The sequence below is a fragment of the Tamandua tetradactyla genome, chromosome 23 (genome assembly GCF_023851605.1).
Source record: "Tamandua tetradactyla isolate mTamTet1 chromosome 23, mTamTet1.pri, whole genome shotgun sequence".
Classification (NCBI taxonomy): Eukaryota; Metazoa; Chordata; class Mammalia; order Pilosa; family Myrmecophagidae; genus Tamandua; species Tamandua tetradactyla.
In genome coordinates this window covers 52,469,540-52,496,795 of record NC_135349.1, presented here as the reverse complement: position 1 = coordinate 52,496,795, position 27,256 = coordinate 52,469,540, and the positions used below count along the sequence as shown (strand labels likewise).

General features: G+C 46.1%; 1 protein-coding gene and 1 pseudogene across 12 annotated transcripts in view; both read left to right on the top strand.

The window, feature by feature from the left end:
- MGRN1 (mahogunin ring finger 1) overlaps nt 1–27,256 on the top strand; it is an 85,059-nt gene that overhangs the window by 31,078 nt on the left and 26,725 nt on the right. For all 12 annotated transcript variants that reach the window (XM_077141922.1, XM_077141921.1, XM_077141917.1 and 9 more), the window contains exons 6-10: nt 7,071–7,137; nt 7,980–8,029; nt 10,026–10,073; nt 11,381–11,449; nt 13,605–13,764. In XM_077141922.1, the coding sequence (XP_076998037.1) occupies nt 7,071–7,137; nt 7,980–8,029; nt 10,026–10,073; nt 11,381–11,449; nt 13,605–13,764 (394 nt within the window). The remainder of the gene's footprint in view (nt 1–7,070; nt 7,138–7,979; nt 8,030–10,025; nt 10,074–11,380; nt 11,450–13,604; nt 13,765–27,256) is intronic.
- LOC143667817 (large ribosomal subunit protein eL32 pseudogene) lies at nt 4,455–7,061 on the top strand (annotated as a pseudogene).

Sequence of the window (27,256 nt, the reverse complement as noted above, 5' to 3'; positions counted from 1 at the left end):
AGGCACGCCTCCTAGCCGACTGCAGATGTAAATCAGCAACAGATGAGGTTCACGTACCATTGGCTCATGTCCGCAGCAACAAAACTAGGTACACTCACCTGGCCAAGTTGACAACTGAATCTAACTACCACACGGATGGATCGCTTGTTCCCTTGCAGATATGCTGAGTCAGACTGGTGGTTTGGGTTCTAGACTCCTAGTGAACACATTTATCCTGGGGACATACTTGGCTTGTACAGCAGTCTCAGGAGCCATGCAAGAGCACCCCCTTTCCACCCTCAGAGCATCAGAGAACCAATATCCCCACTGCCCATCTCTTCCGCTTGTTTGTGGCTTGGGAGGTGGCTGCTCTGTGCCTCTCCAGTGCTGTCTTTCCAGAATCCCCTTCCTCATCTCTGTCTTATCCCATTTCACGTGGACTAATATTTTCTTGTTTGAATCAACAGTTTTCCTAATTGTATTTCTTGTCGTGGTGGTAGTAAACACATAAGGAAATTCGCCATCAGGTAAAGATTGTGTAACCATCTCCGTGGTCTACTTCCAGAACAGGCTATTTCAATTGAGGTATGACCCACCTCAGTTAGGATGGGTCGTAATACCATTTCGGAGTCCTTCATGAGACAATGAAATTCATACTGAGAGAAAGCCACAAAGCAAGAAGCTGAAATCAGCAAAACCCAGAAGAGAAGGAAGAGATCAGCAGACACCACCATGTGTCTTGCCTTGTGACAGAGGAGCTAAGGATCCCAGGCAGCCAGACTTTGGGAAGAAAGTATTGCCTTGATAATACCTTGATTTGGACATTTTCCCAGCCTCAAAACTGTGAGCAAATGAATTCCCATTGTTTAACCTGACCTGTTTCATGGTATTTGCTTTGAACAGCCTAAGTAGCATCCTGGTTTCTACCCCGTAGACTTCCAAAACTATCTCCATACAGTGTCCAGTGTCCTCTGAGAAGCACCCTTGCCATCAGGTGAGAAGCCCCCACAGGGAGTGACTTTCTTGCTGGCGGGCTCTGTTCCTTAACATCCCAGCTCATGCCCCAGAGCCTGTGCTGGGTATGTTCTGGGCTGCAGAAGTCACGTTGTCTGAGACTGGGTCTCCTCCCTTCTCTTAGCCATTTTTTCCAGATTTGCCATTTTTCTGCTTACAGCAGTATGTGTTCTTATTGTAAAAGATGTATTATACTGAATTTTGCAAAGCAAGCTACCCCTCAGTTCTGTCTTCTTCTCTAAAGGTGACCACTTCTGACCATTCCCATTAGAGTATCTATTCCAGACTTTTCCTGTGTGCATGTGTTTGTTTTTACAAAAATGCGAACACACTGTGCAAATATTATTCTGCAACTTGCTCTAAGAAAACAGCTCTGTTGAGATTACATCTACCATACAATTCACCCTTTTAAAGTGTGGAATTCAGTGGTTTTTAGTATACTCACACTTATTCAGGTATCACCACAGTCAAGTTTAAAACATTTTTGTGAGCCCGAAAGGAAAACCCATACCCCTGGCAGTCACTGCCCATTCCTCTTCCTCCTCATATCCCTGGAAACCACTTTCTGTCCCTCTGAATTTACCTGTTCTGGGCATTTCATATAAATAGAATCCTGCAATAATGTGGTGTTTTGTGATCACCTTCTTTCACTTAACCTCAGGTTTTCAAGATTCATCATCATAGCTTGGAGCAGAACTTCATTTTTTTGTCTGGCCAAATAATACTCCATTGTGTGGATATACCACCTTTTATTTATCCGTTCATCAGCTGATGAAATTTGTGTTATTTCCACTTTGTGACTGTTACAAATACAACTCTCACGAACATTTGTATACAAACTTTGTGCAGGCATATATTTTCATTTCTTTTGGGTACAGCTTGGTTTTTAATTTTATTTTTTAACTACATTAGCTTATGGACGTCTTTTTGCACCAGTCCTCAGATATTCTGGGTTTTTCGTAGGCTGTGGGTCGGGTGGCTTTTTTTTTTTTTTTAACTTTTTTTCATTAATTAAAAAAATGATAAACAAAACATTAAGATATCATTCCATTCTACGTATACAATCCGTAATTCTTAATATCATCACATAGTTGCATATTCATCATTTCTTAGAACATTTGCATCGATTTAGAAAAAGAAATAAAAAGACAACAGAAAAAGAAATAACAGAGAAAAAAAAAAGATTATACATACCATACCCCTTACCCCTCGCTTTCATTTACCACTAGCATTTCAAATGAAATTTATTTTAGCGTTTGTTCCCCCTATTATTTATTTTTATTCCATATGTTCTACTCTTCTGTTGATATAGTAGCTAAAAGGAGCATCAGACACAAGGTTTTCACATTCACAGCGGGTGGCTTTTTTGATAATTTCCCCTCCCAGACCTTGTCCTAGGGGCATGTTTATTTTGGGCAAAGCCCTGTCACCTTCCTTTGCTTTTTACCTTTTTCTATGTGACCCTTGCCCAGGGGCTTATGTGGAATGGGCAGCCCCAAAGCAGAGAAGTTTCCTGTGCTGGACGGAAAAAAGTGTCTTCCAGGGACTCGAGTGGTGCCATCAGGATGGGCCTTCTCTGTCCTCGACTCTGCTGGCCGTGGAGCTGGCTTTGCCCTTAGTCCGATGCTTGGCACCTGGGGCCACTCCTGCAGGCCCATGGAAGACACAGCCCCGGCCAGGCCCGGAGTGCTCAGATAAGGCTGTCCAGGCTGTGTACCCTCCCTCTGTGACCCACCCCGCTTGGGAACAGGGCCAGATTTGAGTCATTAGCGCACCAGGCCAAATGGACCCAGGAGGATGGTTCCTGAAGGAAATTTGGTAGCACCCGAAGTGGTACTATGCAGGGGAAGACAACAGCTGCCTGTACCTCTCCTGTGGGATTTGGGCAGGTTGGGGGAAGGAGGCTCTAGACAGGTTGAGTCTGATAAGAGCAGAGTCATGAGGACAGAAGTCTAGGGGTGTCCAGGGCAGCACCCAGTGGCTTTTCTCCAATACTGGGAAGACACAGGTAAGAGGCAGGGGGAGCCAGCCTGGGGCCACCCTCCTGCTGAGGAGCCCCGGGCAGGTTACTGCTTTCTGAGCCCTGCTCTCCCCACCTACAACCTGGAGAGAGCCACTGTCCCACCTGCCCAGGGTGCCTGTGAGGGCCACCTGGAACCAGACAAGTGCCTAGCATGGGGCACCTGTCATCAGCCCCCTCAGGCCAGCCAGAGAAGAGGAGAGAACAGGACAGCGACTGCCTGTGGGGAGGACAAATGCACAAACCTGTCTTGAGGCCAGTTTTGTGTTTAGTTCAACATCAGCCAAACAGAGCTGTAAACTGATGCTGAACAGTCAGTTTAGTGTGAAAATGAGAAAAAAAAAATTACAAATAGCGCTGAGCTTCCTCTTAGCAAGAAGTCACCTGCATCGGTGCTGAGATCCTGGGTGCTCACATAGTATCCCGAACCAGCTGAGCCGAGCACGGGGGTGGCGTGGCCCCTTCTCCCCAAACCCACACTTTCCCCATCCTACTGTCATTGAAATGAGCGGCTGCCAGTGTGCCAACTCCCCTTCTAGGGCTTAATCACCGAGCTCGGAAAGGGCAGTGGCTGAGCGTCACATTCGGCTTTGTCATTGCGGGGGAGCTTTGGGAAGGTTGGCAGCAAGCTCACTCCCTGTGCGTGTGGCTTGGGATGGGGAGGGAAGGAAGAAGCAGCAGAGGGCCCTTGTCCTGAGGAGAGGGACTGGCGGGAGGAGAAACCCAAGGCCGAGAGTGCAGGACCCCACCTTGCAGGTTCCTGCAGAGCAAGGGAGGAGGGACATGGCGTGGCCCCCCTCTGGCACTGGTGCTCATGGCATTGCCGTTCTGCCTGGAGATGGGCATGTGTGAGTGTGGGCAGTCCCTGGGCATGCAGCCTCCTGCAGGGCACTGTATGGTTGGGTGGGCAAACCAGCCTCCCAGGACTCCCCTGCCCCCCACACCCTGGGACCACCAGTTCAAATGAGGATCCCCTGTTCAGAAGCTCTCCTTCACTCCCCTTTGCCTAGGAGGTAGCCCTCCTAGTTGCTGGCGTGGAGCATATGCTCTCCTAATCGCTGGCGCAAGTTTTATGCCCTTTATGCAGATGAGAAAACTGAGGCACAGGTCCACAGCTGGTGTACAGTGAAAGGGCAGGAGCCAGACTCGCATCCTCTAAACCTCTGCCCAGTGCCCAGCCTCCTCCTAGCCACCCTCCCCACCCATGTAGTGTGGGCATCTGCCCTGGCTGCTCCCTTCCCCGGGGACTCGCAGTGTGACACACAGCCTGACCCATGATCCCCGTTCCTACACCAGCGTGGAGGTTACACCTGTTGACACTTGGGTTTAAGGATTTAGGGTTTGCTCAGCTGATGGCTGCTTTCCCAGGACTTTAAGCCTGGAAAGGATAACTGGGAGCATATCTCTTCGAGTAGGCCAGAGTAAGCCAGGTGGGGCCAGCATGGTGGGCCACCCTGGAGGCAACCTCTGGCCAGCTGCTGTGAGACGAGTAGTACAAGTGTCTTGCAGGTGGGTGGAAGCCTGTGCCGCTCTGGTCTTCCCATGTGGGTGTGTGTGCATCCGCGTGAGCCTCTCAGCACTCACAGGCATCTGGTTCTTGTTTGTGTGGCATTTCTCCAGGTTCCCTCCTCTTCTCTGCTTATTCTCTGTTGTCTGTTGTGGCTCTTTTCTCCTCATATTTTTGGTAGCAAATTCCTTGTGTTGACAAACCTTATGGTGAAACATTTCCTTCTGTTCCCTAATTGATAATAATAATAGCTTGGCCTTGTGGAAGGACTTGATTTACACCATGTCAGTGAAATCCATGAAATTGGTGTGATAATTACTATTTTATTGAGCAGGAAACCGAGGCTCAGGGAGGCAGAGAGACTTGGCTTGGAAGTCATGCCGTGCCTCCTGGGTGGCAACGGTGAAGGGCTGTGTCTGTCTGAGCTCTACTTCCACTGCCTGCTTCTGGATGGGATTTCTGGAGATGGGGCATCCCCTGGGCATTCCCTGCTCCCTGCTCACCCAGCCTGACTCGGGAAAGAACTCAAACCTGGGCTCTGCTGAAGGTGCATTTTCAGATACGGTTGATTTCAGTGTCTCTAGATCTGTGCATCCATGGGTGTGTTTAGCCTTGGGGCTCAGGGTTCCAGAAGTTCAGGCAGGGGCAGCTCTACCAGGATACTTCCCAAGGACAGGTCTGCAGACAGACTGACTCTCTGCTTTCTCACCCACGGACGTTTTGTCTCTGTTCAGCGTGCTGTTCTGAGCTGAGGGCAGAGTCCTTGTGCTCTGCTCCTGCCCTCCCCAGGGGGTCCGCGGCTGTGCCCCACCTTTGCACCCCTCTCCTGGAGGCCCCAGGAGCTCCTTGTGGGGCCTGGGGTCCCTGGGGCCACCCCATCCTTTCTCTATCGTGTTTCATCCATTCTTTCCTTATTTATTTATCTTTTTGCCTTTCAACCCAAGCATCAAGCTAGAGAACCACATTAACTTATACAACATAGATCCCATCTGGGGGCTCTGGAATGTTGGGAACAAAATAGAATGATGTAATAATTTGCTCGCTATATTAATTACAAAGAAACCTGTAGACTCGGAAGAATATGTTAGGGAAATAGAGGAGAACAGAGTAAACTATAATGTTAAAGGATCATTCCTTTTATTTAAAAAAATATGTATTTCTAATAGCTTTACTGGGATACATAGTTCACATACCATATGGCTTGCCCATTTAAAGTGCACAATTCAGAGTGGTGCAGCTTTCATTTGTCCTTTCAGCGATTTTTTACTGAGAGCTAAATACTGATTTTTTTAGAATAAAAGCCACATGTCCTCTCTCTTCCTCGGCACTGCCCACGGTGGTGGCAGCTGTCTGCTACCTGGTGTCACAGCTGCCCTTAGACCCTCGTGACACCCAAGATTGTCAAAAAGAAGACCAAGTTCATCCAGCACCAGTGAGACCGATATGTCAAAATTAAGTGTAACTGGCGGAAACCCAGAGACATCGACAATAGGGTACAGAGAAGATTCAAGGGCCAGATCTTGATGCCCAACATCGGTTACGGGAGCAACAAAAACCCGAAGCACGCGCTGCCCAGTGGCTTCTGAAAGTTCCTGGCCCACAATGACAAGGAGCTGGAAGTGCTGCTGATGTGCAACAAGTCTCACTGTGCTGAGGTTGCTCACAATGTTTCATCCAAGAACCGCAAAGCTGTTGTGGAACAAGCAGCCAGCTGGCCATCAGAGTCACCAACCCCAATGCCTGGCTGCGTAGGGGAAAAAACAAATACGTAGCTCTTGTGCAAGTTTTATTTGTGTGAAATAAAACTACAAAAAGTTAAAAAAAAAAAAAAAAGTCACATGTCCTGTGTGTCCTCTGTGCTGATGCTTGGATGTGTGTGAATGAGATAGGCAGGTCCACCCCCCGGGCTTGGAGCTTGCTCATTCCCAGGGCTGCATGGCCACTCTCCTCACGCAGTGCTGTGCTCCATTATAAGTGATCAGAGAAAGGGGGGGCTTCCCGTGTTGGGGGCTTCCAGGGAAGTCTTTCCTGGGACCCAGAGTAGGAGTTGACCAAGAGAGATCTGGGAACATCTTGCCGGGGGTGGGGGTGGGGGGATGGAGGGAGCAGGTGGGATCGGAGGAACGGGTCACCTGCCAGCGATGGAAGGGGCCTGGCTGGCTGGAGGGGCGAGTGGATTGGGCTGAAGCCAAGCAATGGACTGTGGGCTCAAGAGCCTACCAGGCAGGGCTTTGTGGGGTGGGGGTGGGAGGCCCTTAGCCTGAGAGGGGCCGCTGAAAGATTTAAGCCTGGAGGATGACGAAAAGGAAAGGGAGAGTTCTCCCTGGGCTCGGACAATTTGCAGAGTCCCCTTCTCCCCTCCCTTCTCGTCTCTCGGGGGGCCTAGCAGTGCCTCCCCCCTCCACTGCCTCCCTCATGCCTCCAGCTCGCTGCGTCTTCTCCTGCCAGCTGGGTCTCTAACCTGGACTTGTGGTCTGCAGCTGGGTCTCTGTCTGGGACTTGCGGGGTGCCTGCTGGGTCTGACCGTTCTTGCTTCCTGTTCTCCCTCAGCTGAACTTCGACCTGGACCGGGGTGTGTTCCCTGTGGTCATCCAGGCCGTGGTGGACGAAGGAGACGGTGAGCTTCTGGGCTTTCCCTCTTCTCTCCAGTCACCCTTCCTCCTAAGCACGGGGTCCCCTCGGGGAAGAAGCCACCAGTGATGAGTTTGTTCTAGATTCAGGTCAGAGATGTGAGCGCAGTCAGTTAGCTGTTTAGGGCCTTGGGTAACAAGCATAGAACTCTCCATCTCTTCTCTGGGGGTGGTTCTGCTCTCCAGAGCTCACTTAGCACCTTCCCCCTCCCTGGGGGTCTCTCCAGTTTCCCCCAACCCAGGAACCCCCCAGGAACCCACGGTTTATTTACCCCCAGTGGCAGGTACTTGTGGTAGAGCCGGCTCTGTCACGTAGCCGCGGCTGGAGAGAGGACTGTTGTTTCTTGTGCCTAAAGAATTGTGTCTTAGTAAGCATACCTGGAAGGGGACAGGGACGGGCACAGGCCAGCTTCTCCCGGGCTACTCACTGTTGGCTGACCCGGCCAAACTGGTTTCTGCCTTCTGCCAACTTTGCCTGACATCTCCCCAGTCACTACTGGGGTCTGGGGATCCCCAGAGGCAGTGGACTCCCCAGTTTTAGGCTGAGGACACTGGGTTCTCTGCACGTCTGGGTGGCACCAGGGTCTGTGGGGCCCGGGCCTGGCTCCTATCAGTCCTGGCCGAAGCGTCCCTACTTGTGCAGAGGGGAGTGGCAGATGCAGGAGCAGCCTCGGGCAGCCTGCAGGGTGGGGGAGGTTGGGGGCCCCCAGCAGAGAGAGACAGGTGAGAGAAAGCCCGTGAGCTGTCCTGAGAGGAAGAGAGCTGACTGTGGGACAGAAGGGCCGAGGCTGGCTCTGACTCTGTCTTCCCCTCTCTCTCTCCTGGGCAGTTGTGGAAGTGACTGGCCATGCCCATGTGCTGCTGGCAGCCTTCGAAAAGGTAAGTGCCATCCAGCCTGTCACTGGTCCCCCAGACCTGGGAGCTGTTGGCAGAGGGGCCTCCTTTTGAGACTAGAGTCTGATCCTGGGGGTCAGGGCATGGGTTCCTTGCAGCCACCCAAGGCAGGGCAGGAGATGCCCAGTGTCCTGGGCTCCTGGGAGGTCAGTGCTTCCTGGGAAAACACTGGGCCTCGCAGCCAAGTGTTACCATCAGAGGCTCTGTAAAGAGCCTTGGGGGTGTGGTGAGGGGGAGTTGCTAGATTGAGGCCAGCCCTTTAGAACTCTCTAGAGCTTGCCACCCACATGGAGAACACCCAGCAAACTTGTTTATTGCTTCTCAGTCCTGGCCATCCACCTCCCCCCGCCGGACACAGAGTATCCGATGTCGAGCGGCTCCTGTCCTTGCACATGCTCTGTCCTTTCCAAGCCTCTTGGGCCAGCACTTGTGGACTGACTGGGCAGAGTCCGTGGGGGCAGAACCACAGCTGAGCGCAGCGTGTCCTGAACACGGAGGGTGGATGTGTGTCTGTCACTGCCTGGACTAGCTCTCCGTCCCGTGCAGGGGAGCAGTGTCCCACCCAGGAACCGGGCCATTGGTGTGGAAGGATTCATTCAAATACTGCCATTGTCACTACATGCGTGCAAAATGAGGCATTTGCTCCTACCTTCCCCTAGACCCGTGTGCCCTCACTCCTCGTGTGTTTGCATCCTGGGGTGTGTTTAGGGGGTGGGCTTTGGCTTTGGCAGTGAAGACTGTCAGCTTTCCCAAGTCTCTGCGTCAGGGGCCTGTGGATTCCAGGGGTTGGGACAATTAGACTCGGTCACTGCTGGTCCTGGCCATGCACTGAGTGAGTGACCAGCTATGTTGGGACAGGATCCCTGTTCCCTGCACCCCTTGCCTGAGGGTGATGGAGTCTGGGGCTCCAACTGCTTGTTGTGGGCTTGGTCTTCCCCAGGTGTCCTGCTAACTCCAGGCTTGCTCGGCCCAGGCCTGTGGCTGCAGCACCTGGGAGCTTGAAGTTCAGGGCCCAGGCTCTTTCCTGGGATCTGGGTCTTGCCAAAGCATCCTAGGGAAGTCAGAGCCGCTTGTCCGAGGCTTCCTGGTCCACTACTCCTGGCGAGGTTGGGTCTGTGTGCTCTCTGGCCTCTCAAGGGCAGAATGGTGGTTTGGAGCCAGGGTGCAGACCACAGAGGCACTGAGGACCCTGGCGGAGGTTGGCTGCCACCTCCTTCAGCACTTGCCATCTGTGCCCACCAGGCTCGGTCTCATGGGAAGAAATGGAGGCTATTTACATGTCTGCCTTCCCTGGCGAGGCAGTTGTGCCATCTCTGGCAAACATTCCATTCTGTGCTTCCAGTTTAGAGCTTGATGAGAAACTGCTTCATCTTGGAGTCCAACATGCTGGAAATTTCCTTTAGAACCCACTAGCCATACCAGGAAATCCTGTGTGCTAGTCTTAGTTAATTGACACCGAAGGGATAATTGGTGTTTCACAAGATTGCAGATCCAACACTCTTCACTAACCTTGTTGAACTCCCAGGAGGGCCTTTCTCTGGATACTGCTGAGCATGGTTTGCTCTGTATTAATTTGTTCTTGTAGATTTTAGAGCTTTGAGCTTTTCGGCGTGTCTTCCTGTGCTGTCTTCCCAACGAAATCTAGCTCTCCAAGAGCAAGAGCTGGCTTGTCTTATTCTTTGCCATCCAGGTGCTTTTCCTGGATGTTGGGGCCCATCATCAGAACCTGGTCGTGTGTGCTCAAGAAGCACCCAGCTGCATAGGTCGGGGTGAGGCCTGGGAGTCTGCATTTTAGAATGTGCTCCAGGTGTGGAGGGCATGTCTGGAGAAGCCCTGTCCTGGCTCTTTGGTCTTCATGAGGTGCTCCTTTTTCCAGCCGTGGGTGCGGGTTGGCTGAGGAAGGGCCTTTCAGCTGGCTGAGCAGGGAGCGGGCGGAGGCAGCAGCCTGCCCAAGGTAACCTCTTGTTTCTCTCCCCTGCAGCACATGGATGGCAGCTTCTCTGTGAAACCCTTAAAGCAGAAGCAGATCGTAAGTTGTCAGATGAAATACTGTGACTCTTTTCTATTTCAAAGACACGTGCACACAGGGAGTCTGGCTGTTCCTGGGCACCGCGGCTGCCGCTGGAGTGGCACGGCGGTGGCCTGTCAGTTGGCCTGTTCCTGCCATGGGCCAAGCCCCGGAGTGCCAGGGACGGGGTCTGGGTGTGTCATGTGTGCTGGCCTGTCCCGGCAGTGACCATCACAGGACCTGTGTCTTTCAAGTCTTGGGCCCTGGCCTAGTATTGAGCACTGAGTAAATATTTCCTGAATGAGTGGATGGAGGAAGGAAGGAAACAGGAAATAGAAAGGCTGCAATTTCTTCTCTTTCTTACAAATTGCTGAAAATACCTCAGTTTTGGTCAAAGACTTGGGTTGCCTTTGCATTTGAGAGGAAGAATGTGATATCTTAGAACAATGGGGTCTGTAGACCGGCCCTCAGACCCAGAGCTCCTCCTCCCATTTGGGGAGTTCTGTGGCCCTGCACATGAGGGCTGAAGAGCTGCTTCTGAAGCCTTCCCACTTGGGACTTGGGGATTTAGAGGTTGGGATCCCCTAAACAGAGCCCATCAGATTTTGGTTTTGAGGCTGATTTTAACAATGGGATACTTTCCATGTGTAGGCCTGCCCCGGAAGCCAGGCCTCTGCCACACCGTGGCCTGCGAATGGTGTTTTAGGTTTGTCAGAGCAGGGGAAGGAACAAAGGCAGAGCCACCGGGAGGCGGGCGGCCCTGGGGGTGGGTGAGGCGCGGGTCCTGGGTGAAGCAGTCCTGGTTCTCTGGAAGGCCTGAGGTCTGTGGCACGCGGCGGCCTTCAGGGAGTAGAAAATCCTGCCACTCGGGCCATGGCGAGAGGGGCCAGTGAGAGGCCTTCAGGCTGGGAGCAGGCAGCCGGGCAGGATGCCCTGTGCGAACCTGGGTTTGGTGTCCGAGGCCAGAGGTGCCTTCATGTCTTGTGGACGCAGACTTTAGAATGTGTCAGCAGCTGCCTCAGCTTCAGGTGTCAGCTCCAGTCAGTCTTGTGGGGCTGCGACAGGTAGGACCAGAGTCATCCTTCCCGGGTGGGCATCATGTGTACTGGGCCCACACGGGACGTGGCTCCAGGTCCTCTGTGGTGGGCAAAACCCTGGGCTGCTGGGTGGGCCGGGCAGGGGACAAATTCTTCCTGGGCCCCTCCTAGTACCATGGGGCTGGCACCCCCCAAGGGCCCACCGGGATTCCCAGCCACACCTACCCTGGGTCTCAAGTAGGCACTGAATGGGCAGGCCTGGGAAATGCCCAGCGGTTCTGTTTCCTTCAGGTGGACCGGGTCAGCTACCTGCTACAGGAGATCTATGGCATCGAGAACAAGAACAACCAGGACACGAAGGTAGGGCCCTGGGCCCGTGGTGGGCTCCAAGCCAGCCGGTCCTGGTGTCTTCCTCCTGCCCTTGCAGAAGCCAGCCTGGGGAGGGGGCGCATCTGACCCAGGCCACTGCCTGGGCTCAACGGTAGATGAGCCTCACTTGGAGCTCCTGGGCCACTTCCAGACGCCATCCTTTTTCTTTTTTTTTTTTCTTAAACTGATGGAGTTTGTAGAACACTTTGACTTTTTTTTCAGCAAATCCACTGACTCGTTACACGCAGATGCCTATCAGTTCTGCCAGGGTGGTTCGGGCCACTGGGCCGAGCTACGTGGCCTTTGCCTTGCAACCCTGGGATCAGCGGGTGGCCGACACTGACCCCTGCCAGTTGCCCACCCACCCACACCCTCAACGCAGTTACCTGGCGGAGCCTTGCCCATTGCAGGCGTCTGTTAAAGAAGCAGTGGTGGGAGTGCAAGGGTAGTTCAGCGATAGAATTCTCTCCTACCATGCCAGAGACCTGGGTTCGATGCTTGGCCTGGCCCACGCACTTCCCAAAAAAACAAACAAAAACAAAACTTCAACAAATGGTGCTACAATAACAGGATACGCACATAGAAAAAGTGGAATGTGACCCCCGCCATACAGCATACAGAACAAAAAAAAAGAGAGAGAGAGAAGCTGTGGTCCCTGATAAAAGTCTTGATTGTTGAGTTCCAGTGGTCTAGCATGGCCAGAAACAGAGCTGCAGTAAAAGAAATTGACCCACAGTTGCCTTTATCATTGTCTTACATTAAAGGCATCCTGCCATGAATGAAACTGCAGCCTCTGTCTTAGACTCTGGAAGTCTCCCACCCCCAGCTTCACTCTGACGCCTGGATCCAGGACAGCTGGAACTGGCTAGGAGCCGCCCGGGAGGGGCAGTGGTCTGGCCAGGCCATAGCCTTACAGGAAGTAGCCCCAGACAAAGAGCTGTCTGCCCGTGTTCCGTGGTTTAGACCAGATGTTGGCAGACTTTTTCTGCAAAGACTTTTTCAGCTTTGCAGGCGGCACAGTCCCTGTTGCACCTCCCGGTGGATGGCGCTGTAGCGTGGAGGCGGAGATGGTCCTCTGTAGTGTGAGCGCATGGGGCGTGGCTGTGTTCCAGTAAAACTTTACTTACAAAAACAGGTGGTAGGCCGTAGTTTGCAGACCCCTTTTTAAACTGTTATTTTCTTTGGATCCAGACACTAATTTTAGTTTCCAGAAGCTGCCCTGATTTAATGAGAACATTTCAAGTAAATTGAAATTTTTTTTAAAACCAAACCAATGGTGCCCTCTGATGCTCGTTAAGGTGCAGCTTTGCATGTGTACCCCTTGTCCTGAGAAACAGGCCTGAGTGCTCTTGAGTTGGGGGATATGAGGGGCACAGATTGTCCCTCTGATGCGGGCTGTGTCTCAGGCAGGCTCCTAGGGCCTCGACAACTCCAGAACGGACCCACCTTGTGTGGCTCCTGAAGGGATTCACCTCCTTGTTGGGCCCACGACCCTGCATGGGTGGGCCCTGGCCATTTGTGGGAAGGATGCTGGCCTCCACACCTGAGTTCTCCCCCAGCCTTTGCCTTCTCTCACTTTCTGTTATGGATGCAGGGGTCCCCGTGACACTCCCACCCGCACTGACCCCGGGCTGGCTTCCCCACCCTGAGGCCGGGCAATGGACGGTGTGGGCTCAGGGTTGGACCTCCTGCTGCCCATCCTGGCCTGTGTTGAGAATTGGCAGGCTAATCCAGTGCCGAGAGTTTTTCTCCTGAAGACACCTTGGTCATTTTGAGGTTGTAGGTGTGTGACCCTCCAGAAGGTGGCGAGAGGACAGAGCTGTCCTCCCAGTGCCGCTGGCAGTGGGAAGCATGCACAGATTCCCATGCTCAGGGCTTTGCACGTACCCCCCCCAGTCCTCCATATACCACACCCCATTCGACAGACGGGGAGACTGAGGCCCAGACAGGTGCACGGCTGCCTGTGTTGCCCAGGGCTGAGGTCGGCCCCCCAGACTTGTCTCACCCTAGAGCCTGCACTCTTCCCCTTTACTGTACCCGGTTCCCTCCTGCTAACCAGGAGCTTACTCATGGGCTGTGGGACTCATCGTCCTCGTCCTCAGGCCCCTCTGCCTGCCCCTGGCCAACCCTGGCCCCTGTCCCATAGCCCCCAGACGACGAGAACGGAGACAACAGCAGCGAGTGTGTGGTGTGCCTGTCGGACCTGCGTGACACACTCATCCTGCCCTGCCGCCACCTGTGCCTCTGCAATTCCTGCGCCGACACGCTGCGCTACCAGGCCAACAACTGCCCCATCTGCCGGCTGCGTGAGTGCCCACCTCCCCACGTGCAGCCCCTTCACCACGCAGGGACAGTGCAGGCTGGGTGGAAGCTTCTGGAGACTAGGGGTGGTCCACATCATAGCAGACCTAGGCCGGAGGGTCTCAGAGCCATGGTTTCTGTGTTGGCTAAGAAATAAAGTTTGTCAGCCCTTTGATCAGTTCTTGGCCAACCAAAACACATTAATGATACCAGTAGCACGTGGTTATAATTTAGTCTTCAGAATCCACCTGTGGGAAAATCAGGCTTTTCAAAAATAACAGCCGTGGGGCGGGCCACGGTGGCTCAGCAGGCAAAAATGCTTGCCTGCCATGCCAGAGGACCCGGGTTTGATTCCCGGTGCCTGCCTATGTAAAAAAAAAATGACAACCGTGGAAGAAGGCTTCCAGGGTATAGGTTTTCTGTGAAGTCTGAACTAAACAAAAAGTCATCAGTCTTTATTTGAATGCTTACCTGAAATGAATTTATTTGGTTTTAATGCAGTTTTTTAAATATATATTCACACACCATATAGTCCAGACTATGTTATCAATGGCTCACAGTATTATCACATAGTTATGCATTCATCACCACAATCAATTATAGAACCTTTTCATTACTCAGAAAAGAAAAGAAAACCCAAATCTTCCCAGTTTCAATTTGCTAAAGCTGCTGGAATGCAATTTTTCAGAAATGGGTTGGCTTTTTCAATGGGGATTTATTAGTTCACAAATTTATGATTCTGAGGCCTTGAAAATGTGCAAATTAAAGGATCAAGAAGAGGATTCCTTCTCTGAGGAAAGACTGCAGGCATTGGGGGTTCCTCTGTGACATGTGAAGGCACATGGCCAGCGCCTGCCAGTCCTTTGCTCCCTAGGTTTATCTTCTGCTTTCAGTGGCTTTCTCTCAGCTCTCGTGGGTCCTCTCTCTGCATTTCCAAGGCATTTCTCTCTTAGCTTCTCCTATGTCCCTGAGCTCTCTGTGGCTTCTCATAAAGGACTCCAGTAAAGGATTAAAACCCACCCTGAATTGGGTGGGTCACGTCTCCATGGAAACAACCTGATCAAAAGGTCCCACCCATAATAGGTCTGCACTCAAAAGAATGGAGTAAGTTACTTTTTTTTTTTTTTTTTTACATGGTCAGGCACCGGAAATCGAACCCGGGTCCTCTGGCATCTCAGGCAAGCATTCCTGCCTGCTGAGCCACCGTGGCCCGCCCAGAATGGAGTAAATGAACATGACATTTTCTGGGGTACATAAAAGTTTCAAACCAGTACACTCCCATACCCCTTATGCCCCTCTATTATTGACCCCTAGCATTGGTGAGGTACACCTGTTACTGTTGATGAAAGAATATTAGGATATTACTATTTACTACAGACCATAGTTTGCAATAGGTACATTCTTTTCCTGCATACCACTCTATTAACTCCTTGTAGTAGTGATGCACATTTGTTCTAGAACATGGAGGAAATTTTTAGATATTTGTACATCATCTCCCACAAGATTCACTCTGTTACACAGTCCTGTGTGTTAACTTCTGGCTTTCCATGACTCTAAACATCTCCTGCTACACTCACAATAATGTGCAACCATCATTTCTGTCCATTTCCAAACATTTAAATCCAACCTGGTTAAAATTTTTGCTTATGTTAAGCAGCTGTTCTCCATTCTCTAGTCTCATTCTATCTCCTGGTAGCCTAAATTCCAGATTTTATGTTTGTGAGTTTACATGTTATAATTAGTTCATATTAGTGAGATCAAACAATATTCGTCCTTCTGTGTCTGCCTTATTTCACTCAACATATTGTGTTCAAGGTTCATCCATGTTGTTGCATGCTTCAGGTCTTCATTCCTTCTTAATGAATAATATTCCATCATATGTATCTACCATACATACGGATTTTATTTATCCATTATTCTGTTGCTGGGCACTTAGGTTGTTTCTGTCTTTTGGCAATTGTGAATAATTGAACATTGGTGTGTAAATATCTGTTCACGTCTCTGCTTTTATATACCTTTTAACCATATTGCCAGATCATATGGCAGTTCTATACTTAGCTTCCTGAGGAAATGCCAAATGGTCCTCCATAGCGGCTGTGCCATTTTGCATTCCCACCAGTAGTGAATAAGTGTTTCTATTTCTCCACGTACTTTCCAACACTTGTAGTTTCCTGTTTGTTTAACAGTGGCCATTCTAGTAGGTGTGAAATGATGTTTCATTCTCATTTTGATTTGCATTTCCCTAGTAGCTAGTGAAGCTGGACATGTGTTTTTCAGCCATTTCTATTTCCACTTTGGAAAAATATCTATTCATGTTTCTTGCCCGTTTTTAAATTGGGTCATTTTGTCTTTTTAGTATTACGTTGTAGGATTTCTTTATGTTTTAGGTATCAAATCCTTATCAGATACGTGATTTCCAAATATTTTCTCCCAGTGAGTCGGTTGCCTTTTCGTCCTTTTGACAAAGTCCTTTGAGGCACAGAAGTAATTAGTTTTGAGACAGTCACATTTATCTATTTTTCCTTTTGTTGCTTTGCTTTGGGTGTAAGGCCTAAGAAACTACTGCCTATCACTAAATCTTTAAGATGTTTCCCTACATTTTCTTCTAGGAGTTTTATGATACTGGCTTTTGTATTTAGTTCTTTGATCTATTTTGAGTAAATTTTTGTGTAGGGTGTCTTTCATTCTTTTGGATATGAATATCCAGTTCTTCTAGCACCATTATTGAAGAGGCTGTTCCATCCTAGTTGAGTGGACTTGGTACCTTTGTCAAAATTTAGTTGACTGTATTGAAACAGAGTTGAGAGGTTATCCAGGATGTTATTCTTACGCATTATATAGATATCCCCTTTTTAGTTTAAGGTGTATTAGAGAGGCTGGAGGGAAGTGCCTGAAATTGTAGAGCTGTGTTCCAGTAGCCATGTTTCTTGAAGATGATTGTCTGGTTGCATTGCTTTCCTAATGTGACTGAGTGAAAACCTTGTGTCTGATGCTCCTTTTATCTACAGAATGGACAGACGAGTAAAACATATGGTTTAAAAATAAATAATAGGGGGAACAAATGTTAAAATAAAAAAATACATATGTTGGGTAGATGGAAATATTAGTTGTCAATGAGAGGGAGGGGTAAGGGGAACGGTATGTATGAGGTTTTTCTTTTCATTTCTTCTTTTGGAGTGATACAGATGTTCTAAAACATGATCATGGTGATGAATACACAACTGTGTGATGACATTGTGAGCCACTGATTGTACACCATGTATGGAACCTTTGTATGTTAAGAATATATGTGCTTGTACGTTGTTTTATCAATAAAAATAAAACAAAAAAATTCAGTTGACTATAGATCTGATCTACTGAACTCTCGATTTGATTCCACTGATCAATATGTTTATCTTTATGCCAGTAACATGTTATTTTCACCACTGTGGCTTTACAATATGCTTTAAAATCAGAAAGCATGAGTCCTTCCATTTCTTTCTTTTTCAAGATGTTTTTATCTATTCGAGGCCCCTTACCCTTCCAAATAAGTTTGATGATTAGATTTTCTATTTCTGCAAAGTAGACAGTTGGAATTTCGATTGGTATTGCATTGAATCTATGGATCAATTTGGATAGATTTGATATTGTAGCGACATTTAGCCTTCTAATCTATGTACACAGAATGTCCTTCAATTTATTTAGATCTTTTTTGATCTCTTTTAGAAATGTTTTGTCATTTTCTGTGTACAGATCCTTCACGTCCTTGGTTAAGTTTACTTAACCAGGATATTAAGTATTTTTACATCTTAATATCTTAGTTATTTGATTCTTTTAGTTGCTATTTGTAAATGAATTATTTTTCTTGATTTCCTTCTCAGATGGCTCATTATTAGCATATAGAAACTTAGCTTGACTCGTTTATTAGCTCAGGTAGCTTTGTCATAGTTTTTTCTAAATATAGGATCATATCTGCAAATAGTGAAAGTTTTACTTCTTCCTTTCTGATTTTGAGGACCCTGTTTCTTTTGTTCCCTAATTGCTCTAGTTAGAACTTGTAGCACAGTGTTGAATAACAGTGGTGACAGTGGGTATCCTTGTCTTGTTCCTGATCTTGGAGGGAAAGCTTTCAGTCTCTTACCATTGAGTATGATGTTAGCTGTAGGTTTTTCATGTATGTCCTTGATCATGTTGAGGAAGTTTTCTTTGATTCCTACCTTTCAAAAAGTTTTATCAAGAAAGGTTGCTGGAGACTTCCGGAGAAGATGGTGGCTTAGTAAGGCGCGCGGGTCTTAGTTCCTCCTCCAGAACAACTACTAAAGAACTAGAAACAGTACAGAACAGCTCCCAGAACCACGACAGAGACCAAACACACAGCGTACCCCATTCTGGAACGGCTGCACCGGCTAAGAGTCTCCGCTGCGGTGAGGTCCCCAAGAGGCGCATGCTTCCCCGGGCCATGGCGGCTGGTGGCCGGAGCTCCCTCCCTTCTTCCCGGGCTGGCTGGGAGCTTTGGATCGGGTTCCCCAAGCTGCGGCGGCCAGCGCCCCTCCCCACGCGTGGCTTCTCGGGCCAGCTGGGAGCCTTGGAGCGGTGGTCCCCCAACCCATGGTGGCCGGCGACCGGAGCCCCTTCCACACACGCGGCTTCCCGGGCCAGCTGGGAGCATCCGAACAGCGGTTCCCCAAGCCGCGGCGGCTGGCGCCCCTCCCCGATAGGTGACTTCCCGGAGGGAAAGGAAAGAGTCTCCAACAGTAGTAGAGACTGAGCCCAACCTAACACCAATAGTCGCATTAATGAACACCTTCTGACTACTAAAAATAGACCCTCAGCTCAGGCGAAACTGATCAAGGCGGAAATCGCCGATTGGGCTAACTGAAAAAGAGGAAAGGGGGCGAAACAGAGCCTTCTGCAGCTGTTTCTACGGAGGCTTCGTTGCCTCTGGGCTCAGCGCTGGGATTGCATAGGTTACAACTGCCCCGAACACAGAAACAGGCTGCTTTCAGGGCTCTCTACCACCTGAATCTTCCCCGCGGGAGGGGTGAAACACAACTCAGGTGGAATTCCTCTCTCAAGGAACTCAGATCCCAGGACCTCACAATTCGAAGCCATTAAAACCATCCTACAACCTCTCCTCTGTCACCACCATACACCCAGCAGCGAGAGTCTTCCAAAGTTAAAGGAGCCACAACATCTTTTGCTGGTGGGACCTGCAGACAGACAAGCACCACATACTGGGCAGGATCAGAAAAACAGCCCAGAGACCTCACAGGAAAGTCTTTCAACCTGCTGGGTCCCACACTCAGGGAAATCTGATTAAATGCCCAGACGCCAGCAAAAAATAACAAATCACACCAGGAAAATTGAAGATATGGCCCAGTCAAAGGAACAAACCAATAGCTCAAATGAGATATAGGAGCTGAGACAACTAATTCTGAATATACGAACAAAAATGGAAAACCTCTTCAAAAACCAAATCGATAAATTGAGGGAGGGCATGAAGAAGGTATAGGATCAACAAAAAGAAGAAATGGAAAGTCTGAAAAAGCAAATCACAGAACTTATAGGATTGAAAGACACAATAGAAGAGATGAAAAAAACAATGGAAACCTACAATGGTAGATTTAAAGAGACAGAGGATAGAATTAGTGAACTGGAGGATGGAACATCTGAAATCCAAAAAGAAACAGAAACTATAGGGAAAAGAATGGAAAAATTTGAGCAGGGGCTCAGGGAATTGAATGATAATATGAAGTGCACAAATATACGTGTTGTGGGTGTCCCAGAAGGAGAAGAGAAGGGAAAAGGAGGAGAAAAACTAATGGAAGAAATTATCACTGAAAATTTCCCAACTCTTATGAAAGACCTAAAATTACAGATCCAAGAAGTGCAGCGCACCCCAAAGAGGATAGACCCAAATAGGCGTTCTCCAAGACACTTACTAATCAGAATGTCAGAGGTCAAAGAGAAAGAGAGGATCTTGAAAGCAGCAAGAGAAAAACAATCCATCACATACAAGGGAAACCCAATAAGACTGTGTGTAGATTTCTCAGCAGAAACCATGGAAGCTAGAAGACAGTGGGATGATATATTTAAATTACTAAAAGAGAACAACTGCCAACCAAGAATTCTATATCCAGCAAAATTATCCTTCAAAAATGAGGGAGAAATTAAAACATTCTCAGACAAAAAGTCACTGAGAGAATTTGTGACCAAGAGACCAGCTCTGCAAGAAATACTAAAGGAAGCACTAGAGTCAGATACGAAAAGACAGAAGAGAGAGGTATGGAGAAGAGTGTAGAAAGAAGGAAAATCAAATATGATATATATAATACAAAAGGCAAAATGGTAGAGGAAAGTATTACCCAAACAGTAATAACACTAAATGTTAATGGACTGAATTCCCCAATCAAAAGACATAGACTGGCAGAATGGATTAAAAAACAGGATCCTTCTACATGCTGTCTACAGGAAACACATCTTAGACCCAAAGATAAACATAGGTTGAAAGTGAAAGGTTGGGAAAAGATATTTCATGCAAATAACAACCAGAAAAGAGCAGGAGTAGCTATACTAATATCCAACAAATTAGACTTCAAATGTAAAACAGTTAAAAGAGACAAAGAAGGATACTATCTACTAATAAAAGGAACAATTCAACAAGAAGACATAACAATCTTAAATATTTATGCACCAAATCAGAATGCCCCAAAATACGTGAGGAATACACTGCAATCACTGAAAAGGGAAATAGACACATCTACCATAATAGTTGGAGACTTCAATTCGCCACTCTCATCAATGGACAGAACATCTAGACAGAGGATCAATAAAGAAACAGAGAATTTGAATATGACAATAAATGAGCTAGACTTAACAGACATTTATAGGACATTACACCCCACAACAGCAGGATACACCTTTTTCTCAAGTGCTCATGGATCATTCTCAAAGATAGACCATATGCTGGGTCACAAAGCAAATCTCAACAAATTTAAAAAGATTGAAATCATACACAACACTTTCTCGGATCATAAAGGAATGAAGTTGGAAATCAATAATAGGCAGAGTGCCAGAAAATTCACAGATACCTGGAGGCTCAACAACACACTCTTAAACAACCAGTGGGTCAAGGAAGAAATTACAAGAGAAATTAGTAAATATCTCGAGGCGAATGAAAATGAAAACACAACATATCAAAACCTATGGGACGCAGCAAAGGCAGTGCTAAGAGGGAAATTTATTTCCCTAAATGCCTATATCAGAAAAGAAGAAAAGGCAAAAATGCAGGAATTAACTGTCCACTTGGAAGAACTGGAGAAAGAACAGCAAACTAACCCCAAAGCAAGCAAAAGGAAAGAAATAACAAAGATTAGAGCAGAAATAAATGAAATTGAGAACATGAAAACAATAGAGAAAATCAGTAAGACCAGAAGTTGGTTCTATGAGAAAATCAATAAGATTGATGGGCGCTTATCAAGATTGACAAAAAGAAGAAGAGAGAGGATGCAAATAAATAAGATCAGAAGTGGAAGAGGAGACATAACCACTGACCTCACAGAAATAAAGAAGGTAATAAGAGGATACTATGAACAACTTTACGCTAATAAATACAACAATGTAGATGAAATGGACAACTTCCTAGAAAGGCATGAACAACCAACTTTGACTCAAGAAGAAATAGACCTCAACAAACCAATCACGAGTAAAGAAATCGAATCAGTCATTCAAAAGCTTCCCAAAAAGAAAAGTCCAGGACCAGACGGCTTCACATGTGAATTCTACCAAACATTCCAGAAAGAATTAGTACCAACTCTGCTCAAAATCTTCAAAAAAATTGATGAGGAGGGAAAGCTACCTAATTCATTCTATGAAGCCAACATCACCCTCATACCAAAACCAGGCAAAGATATTACAAAAAAAGAAAACTACAGACCAATCTCTCTAATGAATATAGACGCAAAAATCCTCAACAAAATTCTAGCAAATCAAATCCAGCAACACATTAAAAGAATTATACATCATGACCAAGTAGGATTCATCCCAGGTATGCAAGGATGGTTCAACATAAGAAAATCAATTAATGTAATACACCATATCAACACATCAAAGCAGAAAAATTACATGATCATCTCAATTGACGCAGAGAAGGCATTTGACAAGATTCAACATCCTTTCCTGTTGAAAACACTTCAAAGGATAGGAATACAAGGGAACTTCCTTAAAATGATAGAGGGAATATATGAAAAACCCGCAGCTAATATCATCCTCAATGGGGAAAAATTGAAAACTTTCCCCCTAAGATCAGGAACGAGACAAGGATGTCCATTATCACCACTATTATTCAACATCGTGTTGGAGGTTCTAGCCAGAGCAATTAGACAAGAAAAAGAAATACAAGGCATCAAAATTGGAAAGGAAGAAATAAAACTATCACTGTTTGCAGACGATATGATACTATACGTTGAAAACCTGGAAAAATCCACAACAAAACTACTAGAGCTAATAAATGTGTACAGCAAAGTGGCAGGTTATAAGATCAACATTCAAAAATCCGTAGCGTTTCTGTACACTAGCAATGAACAAGCTGAGGGGGAAATCAAGAAACGAATTCCATTTACAATTGCAACTAAAAGAATAAAGTACTTAGGAATAAATTTAACTAAAGAGACAAAAGACCTATACAAAGAAAACTACGAAAAACTGTTAAAAGAAATCACAGAAGACCTAAATAGATGGAAGGGCATACCGTGTTCATGGATTGGAAGACTAAATATAGTTAAGATGTCAATCCTACCTAAATTGATTTACAGATTCACTGCAATACAAATCAAAATCCCAACAAATTTTCAGAAATAGAAAACCAATAAGCAAATTTATCTGGAAGGGTAAGGTGCCCCAAATTGCTAAAAGTATCTTGAGGAAAAAAACGAAGCTGGAGGTCTCAAGCTGCCAGACTTTAAGGCATATTATGAAGCCACAGTGGTCAAAACAGCATGGTATTGGCATAAAGATAGATCTATCGACCAATAGAATTGAATAGAGTGCTCAGATATAGACCCTCTCATCTATGGTCATTTGATCTTTGATAAGGCAGTCAAGCCAATTCACCTGGGACAGAACAGTCTCTTCAATAAATGGTGCCTAGAGAACTGGATATCCATATGCAAAAGAATGAAAGAGGACCCGTATCTCACACCCTATACAAAAGTTAACTCAAAATGGATCAAAGTTCTAAACATTAGGTCTAAGACCATAAAATAGTTAGAGGAAAATGTAGGGAGATATCTTATGAAACTTACAATTGGAGGCGGTTTTATGGACCTTAAACCTAAAGCAAGAGCACTGAAGAAAGAAATAAATAAATGGGAGCTCCTCAAAATTAAACACTTCGTGCGTCAAAGAACTTCAGACAGCCTACACAATGGGAGACAGTATTTGGAAACGACATATCAGATAATGGTCTAGTATCCAGAATTTATGAAGAGATTGTTTAACTCAACAACAAAAAGACAGCCAACCCAATTACAAAATGGGAAAAAGACTTGAACAGACACCTCTCAGAAGAGGAAATACAAATGGCCAAAAGGCACATGAAGAGATGCTCAATGTCCCTGGCCATTAGAGAAATGCAAATCAAAACCACAATGAGATATCATCTCACACCCACCAGAATGGCCATTATCAACAAAACAGAAAATGACAAGTGCTGGAGAGGATGCGGAGAAAGAGGCACACTTATCCACTGTTGGTGGGAATGTCAAATGGTGCAACCACTGTGGAAGGCAGTTTGGCGGTTCCTCAAAAAACTGAATATAGAATTGCCATATGACCCAGCAATACCATTGCTAGGTATCTGCTCAGAGGACTTAAGGGCAAAGATACAAACGGCCATTTGCACACCAATGTTTATAGCGGCGTTATTTACAATTGCAAAGAGATGGAAACAGCCAAAATGTCCATCAACAGACGAGTGGCTAAACAAACTGTGGTATATACATATGATAGAATATTATGCAGCTTTAAGACAGAATAAACTTATGAAGCATGTAATAACATGGATGGACCTAGAGAACATTATGCTGAGTGAGACTAGCCAAAAACTAAAGGACACATACTGTATGGTCTCACTGATGTGAACGGACATTCGAGAATAAACTTGGAATATGTCATTGGTAACAGAGACCATCAGGAGTTAGAAACAGGGTAAGATAATGGGTAATTGGAGCTGAAGGGATACAGACTGTGCAACAGGACTAGATACAAAAACTCAAAAGTGGACAGCACAATACTACCTAATTGTAATGCAATTATGTTAAAACACTGAATGAAGCTGCATCTGAGCTATAGTTTTTTTTGTTTGTTTGTGTGTTTTTTTATATATATATTTTTTATTTTTTATTTTTATTTTTTTCTCTATATTATCATTTTATTTCTTTTTCTGTTGTCTTGCTATTTCTTTTTCTAAATCAATGCAAATGTACTAAGAAATGATGATCATACATCTATGTGATGATATTAAGAATTACTGATTGCATATGTAGAATGGAATGATTTCTAAATGTTGTGTTAGCTAATCTTTTTTTTTAATTAATAAAAATAAATAAATAAAATAATTTATAGGAAAAAAAAGGTTGCTGGATTTTGTCAGATGTCTTTTCTCCTTTAATCAATATGATCACGTGTTTGGGCTATGCCCATTCTAACTTTTTCATATTGAAAGGGGGCTGTCGATAATATGGAATAGCAGGATGGAACTAGTTGATTTCTAAAGAGACTGGCCTCTCTGCATTTCCGGACTTACCTGGTCCAGGGACTTATCTGGAGATTGTAGGTGTCTGGAAATTTCCCCTAGTGCGTGGAACCTTTGTAGAATCTTATATATTGCCCTAGGTATTCTTTAGGATTAGCAGGAATGGTTTTGGTTGGGGTTTAGCAAGCTGTGATAGGTAGCAATGTCTAACTGAAGCTTGCATAAGAGTGACCTCCAGAATAGCCTTTAGAGTTTATTTGAACTCTCTCAGCCACTGACACCTTATTTATTACACTTATTTTCCCCTTTTTGGCCAAGATGGCATTGTCGATCCCACAGTGCCAGGGCCAGGCTCATCCCTGGGGGTCATCTCCCATGCTGCCAGGGAGATTTACACCCCTGGAGTTATGTCCCATGTGGTGGGGAGGGCAGAGATTTCACTTGCAGACTTGGGCTTGGAGAGAAAGAGGCCACATCTGAGCAACAAAGGTGGTCCTCCAGAAGTCACTCTTAGGCGAAGCTTCTCTGCTACATACATAAGCTTCATAAGAGCAAGCTTCAAGATCAGGGGCTTGGCCTATTGATTTGGGTGTCCGTAATGTCTGACACAGTATCAGGGGTCTCTCTGGTGGTAAAGTTTAATAGTTCCATATTTTTTTCTCCTACCCCTCAAGGGACTTTGCCAATACATTCTTTTTTCTTTTGTGTGTGTGTGTGTGTGTGTGTGTGTGTGTGTATAAATAATATATTTATATAGATTTGAATACATTAAATATGTTTAAGATTTTTATTGATAAATCTTAACATACACACATTCTTAACATACAAACGTTCCATACGTGGTGTAGAATCAGTGGTTCACAGTGTAGAATCAGTAGCTCACAGTATCATCTCATAGTTGTGCGTTCATCACCATGATCCTTTTTCAGGACATTTGCATCACTCCAGAAAAAGAAATAAAAAAAAAAAAAAATCTCATACTTACCATACTCCTTACCCTTCCCTCTCATTGACTAAATAATATTTCCATCTACCCAATTTATTTTAACCTTTGTCCCCCGTTATTTGATTATTTTTTTATTCATCTATCCATACCCTAGATAAAAGGAGCATCAAACACAAGGTTTTTACAATCACACAGTCACATTGTAAAAGCTCTAACATTATACAGTCATCTTCAAGAAACAAGGCTACTGGAGCACAGCTCTACAGTTTCAGGCACTTCCCTCTAGCCTCTCTAATGTACCTTAAACTAAAAAGGGAATATCTATATAATGCAAAGGAATAACCTCCAGGACAACCTCTTGACTCTGTTTGAAATCTCTCAGTCCCTGAAACTTTATTTTTTTTTCGTTTGTCTTTCTCCTTTTGGTCAAGAAGATTTTCTCAATCCCTTGAAGCCAGGTCCTAGCTCATTCCGGGATGTCTTTCCCACCTTGCCAGGGGGATTTATACCCCTGGGAGTCATATCCCAGTAGGGGGGTGGACAGTGAGTTTTCTTGTCATGTTGGCTTAGAGAGAGAGGCCATGTATTAGCAACAAAAGAGGTTCTCTGGCGGGCATTCACGGTGGCTCAGCAGGCAAGAATGCTTGCCTGCCATGCGAGAGGACCCAGGTTCGATTCCTGGTGCCTGCCCTTGTAAAAAAGAAAAAAAAAAAAAAAAGATTTTGCTGAGTGTATGTGTTGGGAATGTTTGTTTCTTATATATTTTTTTAATTAATAAAATTTTTTTAAAAAAATAAAAAAAATAAAAAATAAATTAAAAAAAAAAGAGGTTCTCTGGGGGTGAATCTTAGGCATAATATTAAGTAGGCTTAGCCTATCCCTTGCAGGAGTAAATTTCGTAGGGGTGAATCCCAAGATCGAGAGCTCAGCCTATTAGTTTGGATGTCTCCACTGCTTATAAGAACACCAAGAATTCTCCCAGTGGGGAAGTTAAATATTTCCTCCTTTCTCCAGTGCTCCAAGGGGGCAAATACTTTTTATCATTGCCCAGATTACTCTGGGATTTATTGGGGCATCACACTAACCTGGACAAACCAACAAAGTCCCGTGCCCTATTCAAGATTCCATGTACTTATGGTGTTCAGCTAAACTGGCCATACAAGTGAAATTAGGAAATGCACTACCCAACATAAAAATTTTCACCAAATAAGCATCTCTCCTTTTGGTCTCACACAAAGGTTGAAGTTTTAAAATATGGATGGTATCCTTTACCCTGTATTCTGATCTGCCCCAGTCCTATCCAGTTCAGCTTCCTTCATGTCTCTGGTCAAAGTCTGATCCCTTTTTCAACTTTTTAAACTGTTCCTGTTTGGGGTACTGCTGACTTTCATAGCTTCAGAGCTCTAAATCTGAGTCTCAGGTGTCACACAAATTCCCGAAGTTCCTAGGAATGACTAGGTTATATATAAACAGCTCAGTATCTCAGAATTTAGAAATAACAGTTACAGCTCCTGAATATGTGTGATTGCTATTGTAACAGCTTACAATCTAGGACCCTTTCCAAGAGGTCCCAGCCTGATAACCCTTGCTCTCGACTTCAATTCACCGAGTTTTTATATTATTGTTAGACCATATGAGTGAGGTATGATAACATTTATCTTTTTCTTTCTGACACTTTATTCAATATACAGCTCTTAGGGTTCGTTATCTAGTTGCCTGCCTCACAACTTCGTTCCTTCTTGCTGCCTCTCAGTAAGCCGTTGTACGTACACATCATGGTTTCCTCTTCCGTTCCTCAGTTGTACCCTTAGGGCACCTC